The 17533-nt window shown below is 39.9% G+C and overlaps 2 protein-coding genes across 4 annotated transcripts; both read left to right on the plus strand.

The window, feature by feature from the left end:
* Positions 1-683: 683 nt before the first annotated feature.
* On the plus strand, positions 684-1235 carry LOC125592617. The gene has a single exon (XM_048767935.1). The coding sequence runs from the start codon at positions 684-686 to the stop codon at positions 1233-1235; it is 552 nt and encodes a 183-aa protein (XP_048623892.1).
* An 8598-nt stretch (positions 1236-9833) lies between these two features.
* LOC106416201 (endo-1,4-beta-xylanase 3) lies at positions 9834-14092 on the plus strand. 3 transcript variants are annotated; one of them, XM_048768539.1, is made up of 6 exons: positions 9834-10115; positions 10202-10545; positions 10642-10819; positions 11401-11952; positions 12030-12867; positions 13676-14092. In XM_048768539.1, the coding sequence occupies exons 1-6, from the start codon at positions 10059-10061 to the stop codon at positions 13963-13965; spliced, it is 2259 nt and encodes a 752-aa protein (XP_048624496.1). In that variant the 5' UTR covers positions 9834-10058; the 3' UTR covers positions 13966-14092. The 3 variants fall into 3 exon arrangements, with proteins under 3 accessions (XP_048624496.1, XP_013712497.1, XP_013712495.1); XM_013857043.3 differs by having other exon boundaries at positions 9853-10076; positions 10205-10545; XM_013857041.3 differs by having other exon boundaries at positions 9863-10115; positions 10205-10545.
* Positions 14093-17533: the final 3441 nt, after the last annotated feature.

The following is a 17533-nucleotide window of genomic DNA, read 5'->3' on the forward strand; positions in this document are numbered from 1 at the left end:
TCACCTTGATCGAGATGCCCAGGAAGTTCTCTTTCCCCAGCATAAAGGCGTACGACGGCACCACTGATCCGGACGACCACGTCACCCAATACAGACAAAGGATGCTCGCCGTAGCACTCCCAAAGGGGTCACGTGAAGCTACCATGTGCAAAGGTTTTGGCTCCACCCTGACCGGACCCACTCTGCAGTGGTATATCAACTTACCCTCCAGGTCCATAGCTTCCTTCGCGGTTCTCAGCGACAAATTCGTAGAGCAATTCGCTAGCAGCAGGGACCTGGAGAAAACCTCCGACAGCCTCTACGAAATCTTCCAGCACCGAGCAGAACCCCTGCGAGGCTACATAGCCCGCTTCAATCAAGAGAAGGTGGCAATCCCCGAATGCAGTATCCCCACTGATATCTCCGCTTTCAAGAGAGGTCTACTCCCCGACGGAGACCTCTACAAGGAGCTGACCAAATATCAGTGCAAAACCATGGAAGACGTCCTATCCCGAGCCTAGGCGCATGTCAAATGGGAGGAAGACGTCGCCAGCTAGGCCAAAGCGCAGCAAAAGCCAGATCCCAAGACGATCAGACCAGACCGAACCGAGCGAGACGAGAAACCCTCTCAAAGAACAGCTAGGGACTCCAGAAAACGAAACCGGGGTAGGTACCAGAACCGGCCGATTGAGAAGGCAGAAGGGATGGCAGTGTCCACGTGGCCAGACATATCTCACCTCTCCGTCTCAAGGCCGGAACTGGTCAATGTTCTGAGGCAGATGGGTCAGCAGGTGAAGTGGCCTCAGAAGATGAAAGCTCCCGACTCTTTCCGGAACCCTGGCTTCGGGTGCGACTTCCATCGAGACCACAGTCACAAAACAGAGGACTGCGTCGCACTAAAGATCGACGTCAACAAGCTGCTTAGGAAAGGGCACCACAGGGAGTTCCTTTCCGATAAGGCCAAGAGCCATCTAAGCAAGGAGACAACAGGTAAGCCCACTGAAGCTGCTCCCGTCTCGCCAGCGCGACAGAACCGAGTGATACATGTCATTACGGGCGGTTCAGAAATTAGCGGCATAAGCCATGCAGCTGCAAAGAAAAGCACTTGGAACGCCAAGCACGGCCTAGAGGCAGCCAGGCCAAAACGTCTGCTCCTAGGAACAGACGAGATAAGCTTCACGGCCAAGGAGCATGAGAAAGTCCTCACTCCGCATCACGACGCCCTGGTTATCTCGCTCACTGTAGCGAACTGCTAGGTAAAACAGATACTGGTAGATAATGGAAGCTCCGGCAACATCATCTTCCAGTCCGCATACAAGGACCTAAGGCTGTAGGAAGGCGCTCTAACTCGGAGGGTAACCCCCCTTATAGGGTTCAGCGGGGAAGTCAAACAAACCGTCGGGGAGATAGCCCTCCCTGTATAGGAATCAACATGTCAACCAAGTTCCTCGTGGTTGACTGCGACTCGTCTTACAACATGATTCTAGGACGGCCCTGGATTCACAGAATGGGGGCCGTCCCCTCGACTCTTCACCAAATGGTGAAATTTCCTACACCCTGGGGCATAAAGGCGATCATAGGAGATCAGGAATATTTCCGCTCCTACTATCAGACCATTCTGAAGGGAAAGACCAAGGTCTTATAGAAATTACAGAACAAACCTCCAGCTCGTCACACCGAGGAACTGGAGGTAGAGGAAATAGACGAGGTGCCATTAACCGAAGGAGATCAGATCCGACATCTCAAGATCGGTTCCAAGCTAACCGAAGGATTGAGAAGAAGACTGGTAGACTTCCTCAGGTCTAACTCCGACTGCTTTGCTTGGTCCCACGCAGATATGCCTGGGATCGATCCGGAGATCATCATGCACAAGCTTTAGGTGGATCCCCTACATCAACCTGTCACACAAAACAGACGAAAATTTTCCCCCGAGAGAGACGCGATCATCAACGATGAAGTCAAGAGCCTGCTCGACGCGGGGTTCATTCGTGAGGTGCAGTACCCAGAATGGCTAGCTAACGTCGTCGTGGTCAAGAAAAAGAACGGGAAGTGGAGAGTCTGCATCGATTTCACGGACCTCAACAAGTCATGTCCAAAGGACCCCTTCCCGCTACCTCATATCGACAAGCTGGTGGACGCCACCGCGGGGCACCAATTGATGAGCTTCATGGACGCGTTCTCCGGCTACAATCAGATACTTATGCACCCGAAAGACCAGGAGAAACATCCTTCATTACGTCCAGAGAGATCTACTACTACAAGGTCATGCCCTTCGGCCTAAAGAACGCAGGATCGACCTATCAACGGCTGGTCAACATGATATTCGCTGACCAAATCAGGAGAACCTTGGAGGTCTACATCGATGACATACTGGTCAAATCTCTGGAAGCGGAAGACCACATATCTCACCTGCAGCAAGCCTTCTCCACCCTCAGGAAATATAACATGAAGCTCAACCCGGCTAAATATAACATGTAACTACAAATTCCTTCAATCGATCTAATCGCGAATCATTTATCACTCAAGATTGTACTCTCTCTCGATCGCGAATGAAAAGAGAAAATAGTACAGAGCGAAAACAAAAGAACACAAGATTTGTTTGCCCAAAATATTGCACTCGATGCGAGGCACTAATCCCTGGGGATAGATCTCAATCCGACAAGCTCCACTAATCTCCAAGAAAATGAGTTCTCCACACATCGGAGAAAGCTCGATGATGATGACGAGTAACATCCGTAACAACCTCTTAACGGCTCTGTTTCTCTTTTATAACCAAGAGATTACAAACCGGAAATAACCGAAAGTAGTAAACCAAATGTATCTGTCTAAACCGACCCGAATTCAATTTAGCTCAAAACACTCGTATTCCAACAGAGTCGCTTCCATTTGTTCATGAGATTAGGTGTAACGGCCCGGTTCCTGGCCCGTAAAATTTCCCAAAGAATATGGGCTTCTCTACGGCCCATTTGGCAAAAACCTAGGGTTTCCCTACCCCTTTCCTATAAAAAGAGATGCAGCCTCCCTTTTTGCCTCATCACAAATCTGAAGCGAAGCTCTGCAGAGAAATCCCGGAGGCCGAAAACCCTAGCCGTCGAGCTCTCTCCCCTTCTATCCTGCGCCGCCTCTCTCTCTTCTCTCTCTCTCTCTCCCGCGCGTCGCTCTCTCTCTCTCTCTCTCCTCGCCGACACCCCCTCTCTCTCCTCGCCGTCGCACGCTCTCTCTCTCTCTCTCCCTCTCGCCGGCGCCGTGAAGTGGTGGTGGTGACCAGATCTCAACCTTCTTAAATCCGTGTTTACAGATCCAGATCCAGATCTAGACTAAGGTGGAGTGTCTCGAACCCAACCTTCTTTCATGATTCTGTATACTCCTATATGTTGGAGTTAGGTTTGATTAGACCCTGATTGGGAGTTAGGTTGATAGGACATGGTATTGCTAGGATGATAGATGAATGGATCATGATGCATAAGAACCCTCATACTGATAAATGGGACTCGATGAACTGAATTGAATTGTTGTGGTGATGATTGATTGGTAGTTGATTCTAGTATGTTTGGATGTGTTGTCCCATGTGTTGTTGTGATTGAAGTTAGGATGCTAGAGAGAAATAAATGCTAGGACGATAGACGAGTAATGATTATAAAAGTTATTGAAGTAGAACTTGAATGCCATGTGTATTGTGTGTAACACCGATAGCGGGTGGCGTCTAGTGAATTGAGTCCCAAGTACAAGTATGAATGAAAAAGGAAGGTAAATGAGAATGGGAAGGGATAAGTGAAAATGATAAGGAAGTGAAAGGATAAGTAAAAGTATGAGAGAATGATGTTAAGGTTAAGCATGGGTGGGAAAGCATATAGAGGGTCTAAGGAAAGTATGTGGGGTAGTAGTCCACGCTAGGTATCCATAGGAGATGTGGCCAATCCACAAGAATATGGAAGCACCCATAGGAGATGTGGCCAATCCACAAGAATATGGGGTAGAAGCCTAGTTGGGGCTACCCACTGTTGAAAAGGACGAAAAGATGAAAAGGATGTGCATTGTAGGGTTTTTAGCTCATGGTCGGGTAACAGGGAGTTAAAGGTGTCATAGGATCGAGTCGGACTGGTATGATGAGTCGGTTAAGCCTAGGGTTTGACGTGTGTGGCAATGAGTGAGATCATTGTATTGATTGATCACTAGGTTGTTAGAAATGAATGGAAGTGAATGTGGAAAATCAATAGATGACGTTAGGAAATGATAAAATGCATTAACTGATTGTAGTGGCTAGTCAGTCCTAGTTCCCGCATAGAGTAGTATAGAGTGTCATGCGGGCAGGCTGGGCTAGAACCACTTCACTGAGTAACTTGTTACTCACCCCTCCATTTCCATTTTTCCCTGTGCGCAGGACTGTAAGTAGAAGTATATGGATGTGGGTGTGACGGTATTTCAAAGAAGGTTATGCGCTCGTCTCTCGGGACCAGTAACGGGACACGTAGGGTTGGCTAAATGAGTAGACACGTGTCCATAACGCCCCTTCGATAACCCCGGTCGGACACCGGGGGATTGGGCTGTTACAATTGGTATCAGAGCGGGTTAAGATCCCTTAGTTCTGTCCTAAGGGATCGGCATTTCCGACGTTTTCAAAAAAAAAAAAAAAACTCGTTTTCGGAAAAAAAAAAAAAAAAAAAATATTATTTCGTTATTACTAAGTGTTTTCGGATTGTGAAAGATTATTTGAAAATCCCACTATATCCATACTTCTATTATGGTTCTGATTGAAATTTTATTGCAGGATGTTTTCGCTTGACCATTACGAGTGGAGGATGCCGCGTATGCACTACGGACGGAGGAACACCAGGGAGTATGCCCAAAGGCGTCACTATGACATGGAGGGTAACTTGGTGCTACCCATGTTTCCAGATCCTGAAGAGCAGTACAGGGAGTTTCTATTCAGGTACCCGCACGAGCAGACTGTGAGGCATAAAGTGTTGATGCCACATTTCCAGAGGATGGCTATGGAGGAACGTCTACTGCAGGGCGATGCGAGGTTCCAGCTTGCAACCAAAGAGGGGCCCCCGAGGAAGCGTGGCTGTCCATGTAAGCCGCCAAGTGCAGCAGGGGGACCCCCAAGGGTGTTCACCGGGAAGTGCCAGTGTGGAGTGCTGATCAAGAATGCTCAGGAGGACCGATCAGTCGCTGGATACACCGAGGACTTCATCAACCAAGCCAAGCTGTGCAAACCGAAGAATGCAGAGACGTGGTGCGTATGGTATAAGAGCGGGCTTCGTAAGGAACTCCAGGCGCAGTTGAGGGGTGTTTTGGAGCCCCTGGAGTTCGCGCTAGTGAGGCGGATGGCAGGCTTCGCCATGGAGGCAGAAGAGAAGATTGCAGCCGATGTGGCCGCTCTCTCGAGCATGGAAGGAGGAAACCCGGGTAGGGACGTCGATAGCTATGAGGTGCCGGTCGGGGAACTCGCTAAGGGAAAGCGGGGGCGTCCGCGAAAACCTCCTACAGTGACATGTGATTGTGACGTACTGGTCCAGATGGTTCAGAAGCCACGAAAGGTGAGAGATTACCTGGAGGAGTTCTTGGATACGGCCAAGAGGTGTCAACCGAAGCCAGCCGAGGAGTGGTGTCATCTGTTTAGGGCTGGACTACGTGGAGATATTCGTGAAGAGCTCGTTGGAGTTCTGGAGCCTCTGGAATTTGCACTGGTGAGAAGGATGGCCAACCAAGCACTGCACGCGGAGGAGTGGCTGGCGGAAAGTGAGGCGGAGGCCGAGTATGATCGCGTCGCAGAGGGCGATGAAGACCTTGGATCCGAGACCCGCTGCCCCTCGCCATGTCAATGTGGCTAGACGATATCCTAGGGACGAATCGTAGGAGTAGGACACGTGTTTCGCTATTGGTTTTTATTTCATTTATTGGTTATTGGAGTTGGTGTTCTTTCCTTCGTTACGGCATTCTGTGTTTTGTGCAGATGTGCGGAGTTTTCTCTTACAAACTATTGTAGGCCTACTCCTTTTATTTATGACATTCATTCGTTGGTTTTAAAGATTCCAGTAGAGTTATCACGCTTTGTATGCCTCCCTTGATTGTTGTGTGAATGTGTGATTCATTTCGTTAACGAACGATTGGTCTGAAAGATGTGGGCTTTGGAATTCGGGGACGAATTCCGATTAACGGGGGAGGATTGTAACGGCCCGGTTCCTGGCCCGTAAAATTTCCCAAAGAATATGGGCTTCTCTACGGCCCATTTGGCAAAAACCTAGGGTTTCCCTTCCCCTTTCCTATAAAAAGAGATGCAGCCTCCCTTTTTGCCTCATCACAAATCTGAAGCGAAGCTCTGCAGAGAATTCCCGGAGGCTGAAAACCCTAGTCGTCGAGCTCTCTCCCCTTCTATCCTGCGCCGCCTCTCCCTCTTCTCTCTCTCCCGCGCGTCGCTCTCTCTCTCTCTCCTCGTCGACACCCCCTCTCTCTCCTCGCCGTCGCACGCTCTCTCTCTCTCTCCCTCTCGCCGGTGCCGTGAAGTGGTGGTGGTGACCAGATCTCAACCTTCTTAAATCCGTGTTTACAGATCCAGATCCAGATCTAGACTAAGGTGGACTGTCTCGAACCCAACCTTCTTTCATGATTCTGTATACTCCTATATGTTGGAGTTAGGTTTGATTAGACCCTGATTGGGAGTTAGGTTGATAGGACATGGTATTGCTAGGATGATAGATGAATGGATCATGATGCATAAGAACCCTCATACTGATAAATGGGACTCGATGAACTGAATTGAATTGTTGTGGTGATGATTGATTGGTAGTTGATTCTAGTATGTTTGGATGTGTTGTCCCATGTGTTGTTGTGATTGAAGTTAGGATGCTAGAGAGAAATAAATGCTAGGACGATAGACGAGTAATGATTATAAAAGTTATTGAAGTAGAACTTGAATGCGATGTGTATTGTGTGTGACACCGATAGCGGGTGGCGTCTAGTGAATTGAGTCCCAAGTACAAGTATGAATGAAAAAGGAAGGTAAATGAGAATGGGAAGGGATAAGTGAAAATGATAAGGAAGTGAAAGGATAAGTAAAAGTATGAGAGAATGATGTTAAGGTTAAGCATGGGTGGGAAAGCATATAGAGGGTCTAAGGAAAGTATGTGGGGTAGTAGTCCACGCTAGGTATCCATAGGAGATGTGGCCAATCCACAAGAATATGGAAGCACCCATAGGAGATGTGGCCAATCCACAAGAATATGGGGTAGAAGCCTAGTTGGGGCTACCCACTGTTGAAAAGGACGAAAAGATGAAAAGGATGTGCATTGTAGGGTTTTTAGCTCATGGTCGGGTAACAGGGAGTTAAAGGTGTCATAGGATCGAGTCGGACTGGTATGATGAGTCGGTTAAGCCTAGGGTTTGACGTGTGTGGCAATGAGTGAGATCATTGTATTGATTGATCACTAGGTTGTTAGAAATGAATGGAAGTGAATGTGGAAAATCAATAGATGACGTTAGGAAATGATAAAATGCATTAACTGATTGTAGTGGCTAGTCAGTCCTAGTTCCCGCATAGAGTAGTATAGAGTGTCATGCGGGCAGGCTGGGCTAGAACCACTTCACTGAGTAACTTGTTACTCACCCCTCCATTTCCATTTTTCCCTGTGCGCAGGACTGTAAGTAGAAGTATATGGATGTGGGTGTGACGGTATTTCAAAGAAGGTTATGCGCTCGTCTCTCGGGACCAGTAACGGGACACGTAGGATTGGCTAAATGAGTAGACACGTGTCCATAACGCCCCTTCGATAACCCCGGTCGGACGCCGGGGGATCGGGCTGTTACATTAGGCATACTTCAACACATTTTATTATACTTTTAAACACAAAACATGATTGTATCGATAATCTCTAAAAGAAAAGAAAGTTCAAATGCTAAACAAACATACACAAATCAATAACCTCAACATAGAAACCGAAACACAATATGAAAATTTAGGCAAGAATAATGAAAGATTGCAGAAATAGAAATCATTACTATGACGGAAATCCAAGTGTAATAGTACAAATTTAAAAGGCAAATACAACGCATACGAACCCCCGCGGGTGAGGCGATCTCTTGTTTACCAAAATGGGCGTTTAACTTAGCAAATCAAAACCTAAAACTTCAAATTCTGAACTAGCTTTAATTTAAATAAGTTAAACGCCTAATCAAGAAAATAACATTTCAGCTAAATATTATGTAGTCCCAAAATATTTAAATGAATAGTAAAATCTTCTGATGAAATAACAAGAACTAGACCTTGAACCGCGCAACCGCGCCGGTGTTTGCTTTCATTTTTATATACTTAAAAAAAATTATACATCATTAACGATAAATATTCTTAACATTAACCATTTTACAAACGTTTATAGTTTTTTTGAACAAAATAATGTTATAGTCAACATGTATGGTCTTTTTCTTCCTTTACTTCTTCCACCATTTGTGTAGATAATTTCATAAATTTTAAAGTCATATATTTGTTTCCTCTTATTCAGTAAAGCTTTGTAGTATATATTTTAAATTATTTTTCACAAACAAAATGTATATCACAAAATAAAGTTGCACCTACTATTCATAAATTTGGATTGAAGGTAAACTATGCTTGTGTTCAAAAAAAAAAAGTAAACTATGCAGTTATAACAAAAAGTACAATTAATTTTTTTTAATAAGATATTATGATAATAAATTTCAATTATTCATACTAAAACAGTATAGAGTTGTCATAAATCTTTCTAATTCCAAAATTTTAGCACTCCTTAAAATAAATAAAATAAATTTAAAAATTTTAGAATTATAATTTCTATTAAAATAAATTTGTTAAGAAAATTATCATGCATTGTTATTGTTTATTCCTAGAGTTTGACCTCTGACCATATGAATATTTGTTTTCACTTTAAAAAAATTCTGTACTAAATGGTATAATATATATTTGTAAATTAAAATATATTAATTAATTGTTAGTATAACATTTTAAAACATAACAATTTTATTTATTACTTTGAATAATTATATTTTTGTTATTTTAATCGTTTATTATCACAGTATTTCATAAATTATTTGTATAACTTTTTCATATATATAAGTCCAATTAAATAATTAGACTTATATATATGAAAAACATTATACCAATAATTTATGAATAGATTATTTTATATTTTATTTATATATTATATAAATTGATTATGAGATGTGGTTTTTACTTATTATTTATTATTAATAAATATCGGAAAATATTTAATACGTTAATACGAAATATATTAGGAAATCTATTGAAAAATCTATTTTGGTTAAGATACGATTAAAGAAATCTATAATTTAAATTAATAAAAAACAAACATACCTAAATATAGGTTCAATAAATATCTCAAAGGTATGTCATTGTAAATAAGTGGTAAAACTAAGGGGTAATATAATTTTTTACTCCTTTTTTAATAGATTAGATAGTAAAATCGTCTATACTTGTCAAAGAAAATAACCCAAAAGATTTTGTTTGCCCTTTTCTATTTTCGAATTTCCTATCAACTTTGTAGCCACTGAATACAAAACTCTAATTCTAAAGCCAGTATGTACGTTGTCCAAAAAAAAAAAAAACAGTATGTACTAGAAACTCAGAAGCCAATCAGGTTAGATCACTGTACACCGTGAGAATATTTGAAACCTTTAAAATTGTTTACTTGCATTCTAAGTCTTGAAAACAAACAAGTTGGAAAAGGAAACCTGAACTTCAGCTTTTTATGACAATATTTGAAACCTTCTATTTCAATTCAAGCAAACTGCAATTTCCTGGGTTTAAGACAAAGCAAATGTAGTTCTCTTCTTTTTGCTCTTCAAATCACAAAATCAAAATATTATTTTATTCTATTTTTTTTTTAGTATTGCCCTTCTTTCTTGGCTTGGGGTTCAATTGAAACTCACTAAGTTTTTTGTTTGACAGAAAAGCATATATAGCAGAGCAGGTTCCAGGACTTAACCAAGTACTTACCTCTCCTGTTTCTAAAGATTAAATCTCTGTAGTCTCTGCATTATAAGATCCTTTTTTTTTTTCTTCGGACTTAAACATTGGATAAAAAACTGTTATGGAGAAGAATACAAAGGTGACGCTTTCCAATGATGCTGAAGATGATAACGTTCATGTAATTAGCTAGTTGATGTTTAGGTTTTATTATTTTTATCATAGTTTCTCCAATATGAGTATAACCATTTTCGTATGTACGCTTAGCAGCATCACACTAATAAAGAGCAGGATAGCATAATCCTAAACCCTAACTTTGAGGACGGCCTCAAAAATTGGAATGGAAGAGGGTGCAAGGCTGTCTTGCACGAGTCAATGGATGGAGGTAAAATCGTACCGCTCTCTGGACACGTTTTTGCAGCAGCAACCGAACGTAAAGCCGCATGGAACGGGATTCAACAGGAGATTTCAGGAAGATTCCAAAGGAAGCGTGTCTACGAAGTAACATCAGTCGTCCGAATATTTGGCAACAATGCCACGAGTGCAACTGTACAAGCGACTCTTTGGGTCTTAAACGCAAACCAACGCGAACAATACATAGCCATTGCTAAGTTGGTTTCTCATCTCCTCTAGTGTTAAAAAGAATCAATATCGTGTTTAAAATCAGTAAACTAATAGGATTCTGCTTTGTCAATGAATCATGTTAGTGTGCAGGCGGGTAATAATGATTGGGTAGAGTTGAAGGGCAAATTCTTAATACATGGTTCACCATCAAGGGTAATACTATACCTTGAAGGTCCACCTCCAGGAACCGACATTCTTGTAAACACTTTAGATGTCAAACATGCTCGGCGGAACCGTCCATCTCCTCCACCATTCTACGAGGTCTGTGCCTTAACCATTAACAATGCTTTAAAACTTGCGATAGCACGATTCGTGGTCTGGATCGTAAGTCAAATAAATGATGAAATTAGGATGCATTTATACTATGATTGGTCTGGATCAAAAGCAATATATGCAAGATATTTTGGTTTTGGATACAACAAGTAGTACTTAGGATAATCAAAACGAAACAAGGTTTTTTTTTCTGCAGAAACTCTCACTGCTAAAAAATAATCAATAAAACGGGGATCATATAATCCCTACAAAATGAGAAAGTGAGAAAATGGAAGTTTGCTTCTACGTCTAAGGAAGGGGAACAAATATTTTCTTATGCGTAAAATATTAGTCACAGAGAATAATATACTAAAAGTCTACCTATAGTTGATTTGCACTTTAGAACATGATGGTGTTTATTTCTCTTTCCCCACTTCACGCTTTTTAACGCACCTAGTCTTCTGGTTATCTATCCATGGAGCCAAGACCAGAGATAGCTTCTTAGAGAACCTGCTTGAAATATTAGTATGATCAATTTATAGTTGGATTTCTCCACTAACCTGTTTCTATTTGTGGTGTATATATGCCAGAATCCCGGTTTTGGAATCAACATAGTTGAAAACAGTGAAGTAGGAGATGGGGAAACTCAACCATGGTTCACTCTAGGAAACTGCAAGTTGAGTGTTGGACAAGGCGCTCCTCGCACTTTGCCGCCAATGGCTAGAGAAACACTTGGTTCTCACAAACCTCTTGGCGGAAGCTACATCCTTGTGACCAATAGATCTCAGACTTGGATGGGTCCGGCTCAAATGATAGCAGATAAAATCAAACTATTCTTGACATATCAAATCTCAGCATGGGTGAAGCTTAGCGTGGGAGCTAGTAGTGGTATAAGTCCTCAAAATGTGAACATTGCACTCAGCGTCGACAACCAATGGGTGAATGGAGGACAAGTCGAGGTTAGCGTTGGTGAAACATGGCATGAACTCGGAGGATCCTTTAGGCTCGAGAAGCAACCCCAAAACGTCATGGTTTATGTTCAAGGTCCTGCAGCTGGCATCAATCTGATGATTGCGGGACTGCAAATATTTCCTGTGGACCGTCGGGAACGTATCAGATGTCTCAAAAAACAAGTTGACGAGGTTCAAATTCTCTACAAATTTCATTAGTATATGCGGTTTAATAAGCTTCTGAGTTCAAGAATATTGTTTCATGGTAGGTACGTAAGCGCGACATTATCTTGAAATTCTCAGGACTTGATGAATCCTGCGATTTGTTTCCTTACATAGTGAAAGTGAAACAAACGCACAACAGTTTCCCGGTAGGAACGTGCATTAATAGAACAGACATAGACAACGAAGACTTTGTTGACTTCTTCACAAAGAACTTTAACTGGGCAGTGTTCGGAAACGAGCTGAAGTGGTACTGGACAGAGGCCGAACGTGGAAAGCTCAATTACCAAGACGCAGACGATATGTTGGATCTTTGTATCGGCAATAACATTAACGTTAGGGGACACTGCATTTTCTGGGAAGTTGAGTCCACGGTTCAGCCGTGGGTTCGTCAGCTGAACAAAACAGAGCTCATGAACGCGGTCCAGAAGCGTCTCACAGATATCTTAACCCGATACAAAGGTAAATTCAAGCACTACGACGTCAACAACGAGATGCTTCATGGTTCTTTCTATCAAGATAGGCTTGGCAAAGGTGTCAGAGCTTTGATGTTCAACATTGCACACAAGCTTGATCCATCTGCTTTGCTCTTTGTGAATGATTATCATGTCGAGGATGGTGATGACACACGTTCGTCCCCGGAGAAGTATAGCAGACTTATTCTTGAATTGGAAGCGCAAGGAGCAGCCATAGGAGGGATTGGGATCCAAGGACACATAGATAGTCCTGTTGGAGCCATTGTTTGCTCTGCTCTTGATAATCTCTCTGTTCTTGGCCATCCAATCTGGTTCACAGAGCTTGATGTGTCTTCCAGAAATGAGTTCGTTAGAGGAGAGGATCTTGAAGTCATGTTGTGGGAAGCATTTGCTCACCCTGCCGTTGAAGGTATAATTTACTTCAATTACCCATTTTTGATTGATTGTTAAAACCATTCCAGTGGGAAATTCTCTGAGATCTTTTAAGTTTTTGTCACAAAAATACCCAAAAACTAAAATGATCAAAATAACATTTTTTATTTTAAAAATTTTAAATTTTTAAAATTTGAAATTCTATCCCAAAAACTCCACTCTTCTATACCTTAAATTATAAACCCTAAACCCTAAACCCTAAACCCTAAACTTTAAACCTAAACCTTAAACTCCACCCTAAACCCTAATGTCTAGATTAATTAATCTTAGGGTGTAAATGTATATTTAGATAAAACATTTAAATTTATTTTGGTCATTTTTATTTTTTAAGTCTATATTTGTGACAAAAAGATTTTTAGGTCTATCCTAGTAATTTCTCTTTGAGTTATATGAATTAAACATAAGCATATAAATCGTCTTAAATTTTAAATTTATAACTATGGCATCGCAAAACAAAATTTTAATTGAAATCTTATGATATTTTGGACATACAAAGTACTTTTTATAGTGCTTGTTTTGTTTGACAAATATTATGTTATTTGATACACTTCATAATATTATGAACGAAATCGTTTTTTCCTACTAATTATTTCATCCCATAGCATCCACGAAAATACCCACATTTTGTATATTATATGTAACGTTACAGCTATCTAACTTTGTGTTTCTCATCATTTTTTTGTGGATACATGGTATAAAATTTACCTTTGGTTTTTATACTACATATAGCTGGGATTCCTAACAAAATGAACTTAAACGTGGAGATAAATATTTGCTTATAACAGGAATAATTTTATGGGGATTTTGGGAACTATCTATGAGTAGGGAGAATTCAAATTTAGTGGAGGGAGAAGGAGAAGTAAACGAAGCCGGTAAAAGATTTTTGGATGTGAAACAAGAATGGTTATCTCATGCCTATGGGATCATCAATAATGAATCAGAGTTCATATTCAGAGGTTATCATGGGACTTACGCCGTCGAAGTTTGTACTCCGGCTGGGATTGTTCTCAAAACGTTTGTCGTCGAAAAGGGAGAATCTCCACTTTTTCTCTCGATTGATCTATCATACTTGTGATTTGTGTTTCTTTTCTACTGTTTGTCATATATATGGGTGGGGGTTTGTTCTTCGTGAACCATGTAACATATGTTAAAAAAAAGTTGTTATTGTTTTTGATTATTTGATAATATATGTTAAACAAGTACTGTTACGTTTTGTTTTAGGTCAAATTAGCCAATATTAACTGGGGGCATAAATCTAGTTAGGCCTAGTAGAACATAATATGGTTACAAGAACTCTTTGCTGAGATGAAAGTGTGAAAAAGTGACTATTTGGAATGATAATAAATCAGCAATACCACTTAATAAAAATCCAGTTTTCCATGGTCGAATATACATGGAAGATACCATTTTATATGTGAGTGTGTTGAAAATTAACAAATAGAAGTTTAACAGGTTTTGGAGAGTGAAAAAAAACTGATATTTTGACAAAGTCATTTTGGAGAATCAAGTTTAAAGAAATAATAAATCTTATCGGATTTCAAAATATGAGAGAATGTGAATTCAAGATAAATAGGGAGAATGTTGACTTAAATTTGAAGTTATCTAAAATTGAAGTCATAAGTTTTCTAAAAAATGATTATATAGAATATTTAAGAGTTATCTTAATATATATGTTACCTAATGAGATTATGAATTATCTTTTTTGCCATTGATTGGGAATTATCTAATCTAATATAGGAAATGTCAAGTTGTGATTTAATTTATGAGTTTTGATAGATTGAAGTTTTGAGTTATTTTCCTTAAACCAAATAAGAGAAATATTTTTAGTATTTTTTTTCTTTCATTTTAGTTGTCTTTTTAAATTTGGGTATATTGGCTAAGAAAATATTTAATTTTGTATATTTACTAAATAAAAATATATTTACCAATATTTACTAAGCGTTAGCATATTACAAAGGATGGCATTTCGGAACAGTGAAGCTTCAGGTTCAGTTTATCTTTACGGTGTCACCTTTTGGTGTGAAAGGATTCTGCGATTGGGTTTATACCCACTGGGTTCTGCTTCGTCTTGAGTATATTGCTCCTCTCAGTTTCTCGCTAATGCTTGCATCGTCCTCTTCCTTATTCAGACCAAAGACAGACTCATTCTCTGCCTAGGATGTTTCTGGATCCGGTTCAAGAAAATCAATCCGGTTCCTACAAAATCATTCTCCGATCTAGAATCCGGTTGCTTCCTTCCAATGGTACTTGTTCAGATTCCCATGTGTAATGAAAAAGGGGTAAGCCAAAAACATTTAATTTTCGTAGAAGAAATCCTTATGGATTTATTTTATTTTATTTTGACAGGTTTATCAGCAATCGATTGCGGCTGTGCGTAACTTAGACAGGTCAAAAACAAAGATTTTGGTTCAAATTCTTGATGATTCTGAGGATGTTGTATTGGGTTCTAATATTTAGGGTAGTACCAGCCCATCAAAATAATTAAAAGCCCTAACCCTAATGTTTTAACTATAAACTATATTGGGCTCATTTAGGGTTGGATTAGAAAATAAAGGGTTTAAAAAGGGTTGGACCCTATTAGTCATTAGAAATTTTTAAAGCTAAACGACGACGGTTTTTATTTCCATCTCAGCATCTTCTTTGTTCTCATCGCGGACACTCGAGGAGTCGAGGGTTTCAATCACCACAGATCACCATCGACGTTGACGATTTTGATCTCAGCTCTATTCGTCGATCTCGTCGACGAGGGTTTCAACATCCCAGCTTCTTTCTTCGATCTCGTTGATGACACCGTGGGATTCAAAATCTCAGCTTGTTTCTTCGATCTCATTGACGACACTCGTGGGTTTCAACATCTCAGCTTCTTTCTTCGATCTCGACACTCGACGGTTTCAACATCTCAGGTTCGATTTGATTCGTCTCTATCTTTTGGCTTTGGATTCGTTTCTGATCATTTGGTTTACAAATCATTGAAATCTGATAGCATCTTTGTGTTATGCTTTAACGATTAGTGATGAACTTATGATTGTTTCAAAACCCATTATGTTCTCATGGAGGAAAGTTTATGATTGATTATCAATGATGGGTTTTATTTTAAGAGGCTGAAGCATTACTAATTTGGACTTTCCCATTGGAGTTGATTGTTTGAAGACTCATTGATTCGTTTAGATTGTTAATCAATGATGTCTGCTTCTAGGTTTCGTTTAGAATCATAAGCATTACTGATGTGTTTCTTGGAAATTTAGGTAGAAGTCTAGAATCCATGTAAGTTGTTGGATGGTAAAGCTGAGACTGAGAGCATGTGTTGTCTTGTTTTTGTCTTTAGTAATACTTTCAGCTGGTGAACTAATCTCGTCTTGTTTTTGTATTCAGTTTCAGCTACTGATACTATGGATCTCCCTTCACTTGAAACAATTGCTGCTATGGAGGCTGAGAATGAGTACATAGAGGTGCAGATGGAAGGTGAAGAAGAACCTCATGAACAAACATAAAGTGTCACTCAGCCATTTCAACCAGTACGTAAAAAATGTAGGGCTAAATGTTGGGAATATTTTACACATGTAGGACTAGAGGTTGATGGAAAAGAAAGGGCGAGATGTAATCATTGTGGTTTTGGTAGCAGAAAAAACACATGGAGCATCATCACTAAACGACCATTCAAAGACATGCCCTGCTAAGCTTAGGTCTGATGCTCCTAAATATGATCACATAGCTGATAGAGAGAAGATGTCTTAGATAATTATATATCATGACTTACCTTTTAAGTATGTTGAATACGAAAAAGTAAGGGAAAGAGATAGATTTCTTACCCCTGATGTTCAGCATATCTGTAGACAAACTGCTGCAGCAGATGTCTACAAGATATATGAGATAGAAAAAGCTAAGTTGATAGAGGTTTTAGTGAAACACAAGGGTCGATGTGTTTTACAGAAGATTTGTGGACAGCCCGAAGTGTTGTGATGGGATATATCTAAACTATTAAAACAGAAGTACAAAAAAGAAATAACCCTTCGTTTTCTTCAAAAATTACAACTTATGCCACTGGGATTAAACTCAATGTTTTGCTTATTTTTTAAACAGACAAACACGTTTGGTTAATTATTATACCGTCAATGTTTGCTTAATTATTATATCGTGTAATTACAAAACCATTACTAACCCACATCCTACCATTTTCCTACATATCATTTGGTACAATAACTAAAACATTGACGTTTTCACTTATTACTAAACCATACAATTATTCTTCATTACTAAACTTCTACATTACAAAACAATAAAAAAAATTGCTGCTTACCTACATACCTTTGTATATCATTTATAAAACATCGACCTGTATTATGATACTAAGTTCGTTCATCGCATCAGATATCCAGTTTTGCGTCTGCAAAATCAAAACGAGTGTATTAGCTATATACAAATATAGTGGAAAAAAAGCTATATACAAATATATGTCATAGATTAAGATCATAATTTATATCAATATTATTAGAAATCATGTTATTCAACATCAATAATAACTAAAACAATACTAATTTTTTCATAATATATTTTTAAATTCAAACTCAAAACAAATCATTTATTATTTTCCTAAAAGAAATTACATTACACAATCTATTCTTATCTTTAAGCAATCATCATAA

This window comes from Brassica napus, chromosome C9 (assembly GCF_020379485.1).
Source record: "Brassica napus cultivar Da-Ae chromosome C9, Da-Ae, whole genome shotgun sequence".
Classification (NCBI taxonomy): Eukaryota; Viridiplantae; Streptophyta; class Magnoliopsida; order Brassicales; family Brassicaceae; genus Brassica; species Brassica napus.